The sequence below is a fragment of the Monopterus albus genome, unplaced genomic scaffold, assembly GCF_001952655.1.
Source record: "Monopterus albus unplaced genomic scaffold, M_albus_1.0 scaffold63.1, whole genome shotgun sequence".
NCBI classification, from domain to species: domain Eukaryota; kingdom Metazoa; phylum Chordata; class Actinopteri; order Synbranchiformes; family Synbranchidae; genus Monopterus; species Monopterus albus.
This window is the reverse complement of record NW_018127943.1, coordinates 2,507,932-2,519,234: the sequence shown is the minus strand read 5'-3', so window position 1 is coordinate 2,519,234 and position 11,303 is coordinate 2,507,932. Positions and strand designations below refer to the sequence as shown.

General features: G+C 40.3%; 1 protein-coding gene across 4 annotated transcripts in view; it reads left to right on the top strand.

Annotated features, from left to right (window-relative positions):
• Positions 1–11,303, top strand: part of rngtt (RNA guanylyltransferase and 5'-phosphatase) — a 66,913-nt gene that overhangs the window by 25,703 nt on the left and 29,907 nt on the right. For all 4 annotated transcript variants that reach the window (XM_020603987.1, XM_020603988.1, XM_020603985.1 and 1 more), the window contains exons 11-12: positions 843–914; positions 7,288–7,452. In XM_020603987.1, coding sequence (XP_020459643.1) covers positions 843–914; positions 7,288–7,452 — 237 coding nt within the window. The remainder of the gene's footprint in view (positions 1–842; positions 915–7,287; positions 7,453–11,303) is intronic.

The window sequence follows — 11,303 nt, the reverse complement described above, 5'->3', positions numbered from 1 at the left end:
GGAATGCCGGCAACCACAGTACTTACGATAAGCTCCTCTGGCTGAAGCACTGCAGCAGCAGCATCCCTGGAACGTGGATAAAAGCAACTTTAATAAAACAGCTTGAGTTGGTGGACTATTTAAATTCTAACTTGTCCAAAAGAAGGCTGCAGCACTGCTGGACTCAAATAATTCAGAATGTGTTCTTTTTGATTGTTAACCTTAAGTAACACAAAAAGTATTTTTGCATATTCTCGTCACTCTGCCATGTTCATTTGGTCTGAATGATGTGTGTGTATCAGTCTGCTAAGTTCAGTTTTTGTGTAATGGCTGAGTTCTTACTTGCTACAGCAGTAGCACAGGTACTTACCATATTGGGGAAAGATAATAAAAAGTAGTTCTTTAGTGCTTCACACATAGTTTTCTACCTGGTGAAACATCTCCTTTCACTTACAATACTGCAGCAGTGACGTTTGTGTCTCTGCTGTCACTCGGCTGTTCTCTGCAAGCTAATTCTGTGTCTGCTGACTGTTCCTGCATCACAACCGCACCTGACTCATCTTTAGTCTTGCATATTGGATGTGCAGTGCTATTTCAGACCCCAGCCACAGACACACACCTCCCCAACTGCTTACTAGTCTTTTGATGACCTGCAGCACCTCCCTCTCTGAACACGCATCCTTTTGAGAGTGTTCATCCCATAGTGTCCCATCTTGCATAACTATATGCAGAGGCACCATTTTAAACTTGCTATGAAAAACGAATAGTACATCTTCATCACTAAAACATATATCTATCTTTATCTCAGTAACTGTGTCTCTCACTCCCTCTCCTGACCTGCCTTTTTGTCTTTATATCTGCAGGAGATGATCATCGACAAGGTGAATGGTCAGCCAGTCCCCCGCTATTTGATATACGACATCATCAAATTCAATGTGAGTAGCCCAGGCCATTTGAGAACAGCTTTTCTTTGACCCATCACTGCCACTTCAGTGTCAGATGGAATAAACAAAGAGCACATGGGAAACACTGTGGTCTATATCAGCAGCTCCTTCTGCCCTCTCTTTTTTTACTTACTGTTTAACCAGGTTCAGTGGAGGAAATTGTAATTTTATGGTCTTAGTCTTTCAGCAATTCAAATGTATATACCAGAGGATGGTATTGGCTGTACATCAGGGAAAAGCATTGACATGGAATGGGTTTTATTTATCCTCAAAACTGAAAAATCGAATTCCCGGTTGGGTTCCTTCAGGGCTGTAGCAGGCAGCGGAGCAGTGTTCATCCAGGCTCTGCACTATTTGCACAGGGATGACAGCACTGTTGTCAGTTTCCATGCTGGAGGGAAGAGCATAGCTCTGCTTGACGCCACACCCTGTCACACAGCGGGCTTTACTAAAGCCTGACCTTAACAGCGTCTGACCCACACTGAATTTTTATAAGCTATGTGCTTTTACTGACATACTTTGGCCTATTTTCTGTATTCACTTAGGATAGGAGCTTGTTAAAAATATAATCCAGACCTTTAACATTCCTTCGTCACAGTCTATGAGTTGGCTTGATGTGAACCTTGTAATCAGTCCATTACTGTGTTGGGCAGCAGTAACTGACCTGGTGCATCTGTGTGTATAAAAGCTTCTTTTATAGATGTGCATTTGCATGATTTTTTTTGTTAAATTATTTTGACTTGACCGTTTTTCTCGACAGCCTGAAGACGACATTACAAGGCTGTTAATTGTTAACACTATTTCGAACTGTAAATGAATTCATCCCTTCAACTGATTCGCATGCCGCTAATGACAGGCAGGCAGGCACAGAGACAAATGAGCATACAATTTGTCCTTAGCGTACCTCTGCTGTCTTCCTTATAAAAATCTGATGAATACCTTGGGATGAAGAGGGAGGGGTTATTTTTGGCCATTATGTTTGTCTGTCACCTCTTTCTTTCCGTCGATCAGAGGATCACACGAGCAAGCGGTTCAATAAAGGCTCCAGTGGTGAGGGGAGCATCTTTGTAAGACGGTGCAGAGGTTAGCAGCTCCAATGACTCCCTCGAGCCGCCAGTATAGCGCTGTTGTATTGATCCTTGCTGGCCATTATTAGCCTGCTCCATTATCTGTGGTGAGCTGGTTCTTGGCACTGAGGCTTCAGCCCGAGACTGAGGATGGAAATACAGCAGGAGGGAGAACACACCACCCGCCAGGCCCGTGGCCTAACGTGACACTTTAGCTGTTTGGAAAGTTGGGTAAAGCACAATACTGAGATGCTTTTGATTTGAGTGTAATGAGAAGTGTGTGTCTTCTCGCTCCGATGGGTAATTTAAGCTGTTAGTGAAGGGCCAGAGTTTACTTAGTTTGGTGGATTTTGATGGGAAATCTAAGTTCATGTCAGAGCCATAGATATTATTAGTCATCCTACAGGGTGCTGTAACGGTGAGAGTGCCGTTGTGTACAGTACCTCTCCAGCCATCTAACTGATTGACCCTTACTACCCTGGGACCAAATGTTCTTCCTCTGCTATTGCTGCAGAGTATTTAAAAAAGATTTATTTTTTTTTTTGTCTTCTCAAAAAATCATTGCTGCTTGTCAGTCATTGTCAGCTCCTCCACTGTGGGGGAACTGACAAGATGTGTTGAAAGCACAACAACAATTACATACAGTACGTGTCCTTAAGTTTCAGAATTCTTAAGAAAGTTTATTTGTGAAAGAATAACACTGTGGAGGTGTGAGCTTGACATCACTGTCTATGTCCTGACAGTCTGATTGACCTCATTCTCAGTTATCTTGCTAAAATAATCTCACTGTAGGTGCAGAATTATACAAGATAACTGGCTCAGTCAGATTAACGGCCGAATGCTTGTTAATATTCACTGCTGGAGCCTTATCTGTTGTGGTATGGACTGGTTTATTGGTATCAGCTTCATTTACTTTTGCTTGAAGTTTGTTCGCAGGTACAGTCTATAAATCTGCACAGTTTCCCACCCTAACCAGTGTCCTTGGGCTGTATCACTCCTTCAGACTAAGGGCATCCTGGCCACCCAGTCAAAATTTTCTAGATCCGCCCCTGGTTGGTTGGCCTGGTGAAGACTGTTGGTTCGTTCATTGTCCTTCCAGCTTGTTCAGGACTTGATGACTGACAGCTGCTCACCACACTTGGCAGACTGGTTACGCTGTTGAGTGACACACCAGAGACAGCGGCTCAACTGCTGAGGACTTGATTTAGCCACCGATAAAAATACTTAGTAACTGGCCTGCATTAATCCAAATCATTAAGTGTTTGTTCAGTTCCTCATAGAGAGATGGAAAATGGATTAGGGATGGAAGATGAGGACAGAGGAGTTAAGCGTTCAGGCAGCGCCCCCCACCCCCCTCCCCGACTCCAGGGGACATTGCCCCCACGCCAAACCTCTTGATCCACTGGAAACACTGGGATTAATTATAAGAGGATAATAAAATATATTCAGGTATTCACGAATCTTAATTCATATTTTAGACAGTTTTCCCCCTCTTTCTGTAAATTATTCAGTAACTCGTTAAATCCTGGTGAAATGAGCTGACAGTGCTGTGCCATGTGCAAGCTACATTTTATACTGTTTTTGAACTGTATCCGAGAAGCCCAACTCTGTATTAAAGTGACTCATAAAGCAGCAGAAACAGTAGGCTTCAGGGTATTACTAGATAAGACTATCGTCATAAATTGTGGCCGATGACCTGCCGGTCTATATTTTTAGACGCAAATAAATTGTTAGCCAAAGCCAGAGAGAGAGAGAACCCAGCTCTTGATGTAACTTGTGGGAGATGGTGAAGGAAAGTTGCAGGAGCTGGAGGGTCTGGTACAGTAACAGTAACTGGTGACAGATGGATTAAACTCTTCTTGGAGTAAAGTGTATTTTATGTGCATTGCCTCACAATATTGCTTGTGGCTTTATGATGCAAACAGGTAAGAAGGATATGTGGTTGTTAACAGTCTTGGGCCAATAAAAACACATTTAGAGCAAAAAGGACTAAAAGCCCCCATGTTTTCTTTCAGCGTTCGTTGACTGGTCCCAGTGCTGATTTTGTTACCACTGTGTAACGTAATTTATCCCATATTAGCAAAGAGAGTCCTGAAGCTATCCTTGTTTTTGCTATATTTTTTTGGGTTCATCCTTTTAGCCACTTCAACCTCATATTGTTTTTGATTCTGCAGCTCTCCAGTGTTTAACATTTAATGTGGATTCTTTATGGACTCAGTTCAGTCTACGCATAAAGAGTGTTTTGTAACACACCGAAAATCTAATGGTTGCACCTGTGGATGATTGTTTAAAATAATATTGAAAGAGTCTTTAGAGCGCTATAACTCAGAACTATATATTGAAAAGAACTGGTGTCTTTTATTTATTGTTATTGACTGTAGGTTGCTCTAAATCCATAAATGCCAAATTTTGGATTTATGTTTTGATTAAATCCAAAACTGGCAGAGAATTTTAGGGCTCCAACTTCCACTTGTTTTTCATTAGCAGTTAATCTGGCAAATATATTTTTGATCGAGTTTGGCTTTAAAATGTCAATAAATAATAAAAAAAAAGGTTTAAATAGTGAACTACTTACTTCCCGCCAACAATCCAACCCCCCCAAATATTTCATTTACTGTTAAAGATACCTAGCAAATTCTTACATTTGATTTCCATATTTGAGAAAGGCAGTGCATGTTTTGTATTTGGAGGCTGTACTGCACAGACTGATGTGTCTTGAGGTGGCAGCACTAACAAAGGCAGCCATAAGTCTGAGTTTCATGGTATTCACACCAAAGGCGAGCTATCGAGACACATAACCCCTTAGAATCACTGCTGTTATGCTCTTCTCTGCTGTTTTCCTGTTAAACAGGCGTGGACAGCACATGCCTTGAATCATCCACACTTACATCTTGTTCTGTCCTGATGACACAGTTGACAGATGGTGCAGAATGTGTGGGACATGATACCAGCTGTTGGTCCAGGAGAATGTAGAGTGGTTAGTGTAGTCATCCTAAAAGAAAAACAAGTTCACAAAGTAATTTTTAAAACGAGACAAGCGGGATGGTTTTTATTTCTTTCATTCTGTCCCTGTGATGTTATTTGTAGCTGCCGGATTGCCCTTACAGAGTTGTTAAGGCTGTGTTGAACAAGTCAGAGAGACAAAACAAAGTCACAGAAACAGTCATGGCATACTGCTCAGTTATCAAGTTGTTGCGTACTGACACATCCAGCAGCATGGGCATCACAGTGGAGTCATAACAGAACACCATTATTCACTGTCTGTTTTGGACCATCAGCTCCTTAATCCCATTTGACAGTTACTTTTCTTAGGCTCGATTAATCAACTGATCTTTAAATCACGAAATGTCTTAAAAGAGTGAAAACTGTACATGAGGAAATATTGATCAATAAGTTGCATGATTAAAAACAATTATTCATTTGTGAAAGTAGTGCAGACAACTGCTTAGTCAAGAGAAAATGAATCTAATTGTATAATGTGCTGTCTCCAGTTTCTCATATGTGAAAGTTTTATTTATTTCTCTTGTCTTTTGTGATAGTAAAACAAATAATTTGGGGTTTTATACTGTTGACTGGTCATAACAACATACTGGGAGACATCGCTTTGGTGATAACTTCAAGGAATATTAGTTGTAGATACATGGAAGGCATGGTTAAATTGTTTTTTCCCCTCTTTTCATCATGTCCAGGTGACAAAGTGATTGCCTCTCGTTCTTTATTTTTCTGTCTCTCGGCAGTAAAGACGTGGCAGCTTGGCAGCTGAATTTGCTCTCCGCTTTTGCTGTCTGATAACTTGAGAGAGATATTAAATGTCAAATTGTTGTCACGCGTGTAGTCCATGTCCATCTGAAAGATTTTCACTACTCACTCATCAGCTCTTTTTTTTTGTGTGCTGATCAAAGTGATGTCTGTGAGTCATTATTTTTAATCATTTTGTTAATTGAGCAACAGAGATACAGTATGTGGTGGCTTTTGTGCTGTGCCAGGATGGTTTCATCACAACCTCTCTGTCTCCATTATCACTTTAACATTGTCATACAATGTTTATTAAATCAAACTGTGTCATTTGGCTGCTCTAATTTTCTTCCAAGCTTCTTTATTAATAACCAGGAGCTCATTCTTTGTTTTTTTTTTTTTTTTTAACCACAGTCTCAGTTCTCTGCTAGGTGGGTTTGGTGGCACCGTTGCTCCGCCTTAGCTGCACCGTCTGTTTAGACGGTGATGACTCCGGTCACTTTGTTTACTGTATCTTTGTGTGGCTGGCCAGCGAAGGCAGGAGGCAGTTTTCAAGAGGTCAACTGATTGTCACAGACTCACCATAGAGTTTGAAGCTGCTTACTGTTGACCTAGTCTGGATCAGAGGATCAAAGATTTTTATTGTCCATTCACTATATGTGCAGGACATACAGAAAACCGCTTCTCTCTCACCTAGTATTGAATGCCATAGCATTTAGGAAACTAAAATAGAATAAAAGTAGAGTAAACTAAACTAAATCAAAGTGATTAGGATAAAACTAAACGATACAACCTCATAGGCTATGAGCACACAACTAGGAGAGAGACGAGCCGCTGTGTCCGTTCGCGCCTCTGCCATTTTATTTATTTATACCATGTAGATGTGGTATAAATTAGACTGATACAGTTTTATATACTCAGGTTTTATAGTGTTAGTAGGGCTGCAGTGAATTTCAGGATTCCTCTGTTTATTTTTTGACTAATTAAGTTATTTTTTGGTCCATAAAATGACAGGAATCACAAACAATTTCTCAAAATGGACATTGACGTATCTTAATCCAACCCCAGTGATATTCACTTTAATATAATAGAACACCACATAGCAAATATTCACATTTTAAAAGCTAGAACCAAATCATTGTTGGCAGTTTTACAAAACATAATGTTTAATTATCAAAATCCACTCAGTCTGAACTTTGAGTTACACCTGTGAGATGCCTGTTTTATTCTGACTCACAAAGGTGTTAATCCTCCGCCTTGCAGCGCGTTAGATTAGCAGTGTTGCCATGGCAGTGAATTGGCAGTTCTTCAGTGTTGGAATATCAGTCATATTTGTATATTTTTCCAAAAGATATTTATTTTAGATGTATGTTGATAATGTAATGTAAGAGAACATGCACAATTAATTTCAAATAAAGACTGTTCTAGGGGATATTATTTTGGCTAACGGACAATGTCTTGATCTGTGTGGCAAAGTGTGCACCTCATTGTCATACATGAGTTACTGTACATCCCCAGGGTACATAAAGAGATGAATTGTTTGCTTGTTTTGTGTGTTTCAGGGACAGCCTGTTGGCCAGTGTGACTTCAGCATCCGGCTGTTATGCATAGAAAAGGAAATCATTTTTCCCCGGCTGGAAAAGATGAAGACTGGACAGATTGACAAAACCAAGGAGCCCTTCAGTGTCCGGAATAAGCCCTTCTTTGACATTCATGCAGCACGCAAGGTAACATGAACAAAGACTTTCTTTTCCTTTTCCAACCAATTTTCCTCATCACAGATGTGACACAGTCAGAAGTCAACTTCTCACTTATAAAACTGACAAATACAGAAGACGAAAAAAGATCTTAAATATTGTATTGACCAATTAAAATTTTAAGTTGAAGGTTGTGTTTTCCAGAGCAACAGTTCTCTGTAGGGTCCTCCATGATAAATTGATCCCAGGTGTGGGCAGATGAAAGAGATTATGTCCTGGCATTTTATAGATTTTGCAATCTCACCCCGATTAAGGAAATGGGGTGGTCCTGGAGTCCTGGATACAGGCATCACAGAGAAAACTTGCTGTTGTGTGCCTGTACCCACTAAGCCCATGTTCAGACTGAGTTTCAAAGGAATGAAAAAAACGCAGCGCACTCCGTTCATTTCCGTGGGGGATTGTGTTCACCGCAGCTAGCAGCAAAATGACACAGCCCTGTGTGGAAAGTTGGATCCGGCAAAGACACTGTTGACCAGTCACGTATGGGGGACAGTCAGAGCATGGACGCTCATGGGAAGAAGACTCCTTTGTTTACTTTGTTAGCATGATCATTCTCAAATTTGGGCCACAGTTAATGCACCATAATCACACTATGTGTCTTCATTGTGCTCCAACCTATACAACCCATTTCCCTCCAGCAAGCTTTACAGACTAGTCATCATGGAAACTGCCGTAAACATGGCAAGCGTACTGGGACTGCGTTGTCATGGAAACTCACATAAATATGCCTTTACGATTATGAAACTGTCACAGTTTTATTATACAGCATTTTGTCACACAAACAACTTGGTTAGGTGACACACTGGAATTGAACCCCACTGACGAGGTGGACAGTCCTCTGTGTTTTATGTACCATTTATATTAGCAAAAACATCAAGCATACTCTGATAAATGTTCAGCCTTATCACTGATTCTGCTTTTCGTGTACTTACTTTTCAGTACAGTAACTTTTCCAGAAACCCAGAATCTTTTTAGGAACTCAGGGATTTGTGTTTAGACCAGGGTCTAGATGGTTCTGCTAGCCCCCAAAATGTAATCACTGTGTGGGTAATACGGTACCTCTGGCAGCCCAGGAGCCTGGTGTAGTGTGCGGTACTGGATATCACCGATCGGCCAAACACATGCACTGAGCCTTGTCCATGGAGCTCTGCTGCAAGAATGTCCATGGATCTCTGCTGCAAGCACCTCCGTGGGTATGAAGCTTCAGTTGACAATGATTGCCTCTTCTTTAGGTCTGTGTCTGTGTGAGTGCACAGATGTAAAAGTAAAGCCATGTGCACAATTGCAGTGGAATAAAGTATTATATTTATACTGATGGCGTGCATTATGATGTGAGCTGGCAAGTAAAGGCGAGGACGTGATTTTATGGTTTTTGTTGGACATTGTCTAGCTCCTGGCATTGTTGTAATTTGATCAACAATAACAGGAGCAGTTGTAAATTGCACTTTTTTGATGTTAATTCTGTCGCTTTTCTTGACAGTTTTGGATCCAATTATCATAAAGTATGTTAGGCATTTCCTTTGTATGGTAATAATAATAAATAAATTACCATGGCTAAGGTTATAGTACACTGCTGAGGCAGAAGACTGAGCTTTTATTCACAGAATAGCTGTTAAGCCTTCCTCAACAGCCTGCACTTGTGACCTAATATCAGGTCTGTGGGAGGTCAAAGCCTTGGCGCTACACATTCACAGATGATCAAAGTGCATGAAAGGGGTGAAGCTTTAAACATTTCTTGTGTCTTTGTCACATGTCTTGCTCTGCCCCACACAGATATCGGGGTGATGTAAAATTCTTAGCATCGGTGGTGAATGGCTGGTTTACCTCTTGATCTAACCCCGTGCTGTTGACTCCTCTAACAGCCTTTATGAGAGATCACTCCACATCCTCCGGGGTTCATGTTGATGAAGATCTCTAGAAATGAAGTCACTGTAGCTATGTCTGGTTTTTAACTGGTCTATTGTGTTCTGCTGTGACCATCTGTTCCCCATACAGTTGTATCTCTGTTGCATGGAACATTAAAAGGGGGGAAACTGTAATCTGACTTAATTCATAGCAGTACAACCCTCCACTTCATGACATATCAGCCGGGAATTCCTTTTAGCGATATTTCAGACAGTCACAGGCTTTAGTTGTATGATGGCTTTTGTTTGTCGGTAGCCTGCTGGTTTTCATCTCAGACATGTACACATTAATGCCACCATTCCCCCACCCGCTGAAGCCATTCATTCTTTGTGCCTCTTCCACTTGCCCAATTATTGTACAAAGACCCCTTTTTTATATACACGGGGACAAGCAGATAACATTTTTTTGGAATTTCCCTCATTGTACAGGATGAAGAGAAATATAATTCATATAGAAAAAAAAGACCATTGATGATCTTTGTGTGCCAACAAGGCAGTTAATTTTTCTGAATGTACTGGACTGGCTGCACATTAAATATACATGTGCACAGAATTATAAAGCTTAGTGTTCTCAGTACATAGTGATTTAAATGTCTCTCCTCTGGTAATGAACACTGCTTAGTTAGCCAGAGTGTATTTGCCAGAGATCTGGGTATTCTTTCCAAGTAATTACAATTCAAGACTGTGATATTTTTCTATTCTGTTCTGTTCTATTCTATTTATTTGTTTGTAAGTTTCTTTTTTGCTGAAGGCAACAATATTGGCAGTTTACACTGAGAATCGGTTTGAGATAAATTTATATTCCTCCTGGGATTATAAGAATGAGTGCTGGGGCTACTGAGAGCTGATGATACCTCCAGTTTACATAGAAAGTGTGGATCCAGAGCCCGCTAATGTATGAATGCAGATCATACAGTATATGCGTAGTTTAAGTTCCTTGTCCTTATGCCATGACCGGCTTCTGGTGCACTAATTTATTATGTAATGTACAGTATTAATTCCTCCGCCTCCTCCTGTAAATGTCTCGCATTCTAGGATAAAGTCTGTATTTCTTAGCCTCTACATTTGTTGATGCAATGTCTTTGGATTTTTATACTGTTGTTTACACAAAATGGAACATTTGAAGACATCGCATTGGACCTTGGGATTTTTTTTCCTTACTTTTTCAGACTTTTGAGAGATTAAGTAAATGATTACTTGCAGGAGTAATTGCATGTATGTATTAGCCTAAAAATGCTGGGTGACCTTTATTTTAATATACTGTAGCAGGTGGTTAGGACAAACTTTGTTAGCAGCTGAAATCCTTACTACTCTTAGTCTAGATTCAGTTTAGTTTTACATCTAAATATATAGTATCTCATGATCTTATACCTACAAAGTCTTTCTTAGATTTTTCCAGCTAAATACAATGTTCTCCAAAGCAGGAGACATTGTAGTAGGAGTATTTTTTTCCAGTTCTTGAAAATGAAAACATGGCACTGTTTGAATAAGCGTAATATTTGCAAAGCAAGCAAATGTGACTCATGGCATATCCAGATATAATAAAATCACATCTTGGTAACATTAAAATTACAAAAAGGAAATTAGATGATGTTAATTTGCCCTCTGCAGAATATCTCATATACTTAGCCGTATAAAGTCTCCCGAGAAAGGGGGATATCTCCAACTGACCGCGGGGCGTCACCCAGCCCCTCCCAGGAGTCGAGGTGGTGGTGAACTGGGGAGAGAAAGATTTTAGTTTCCTTCACTGAGAGTAGATATCACCATGAAGAATGTTTTCATGGAATTTGTGTGTAATCACAACGGGTGAGGTTAAGGCTTTGTGTTTGTCTGAATACAAAATAGGTGAGAGAATTGATTTCCCACAGAATATAAATAGTCAAGTGAAATAGATTTTAGGACCAATGCACTGTGAAA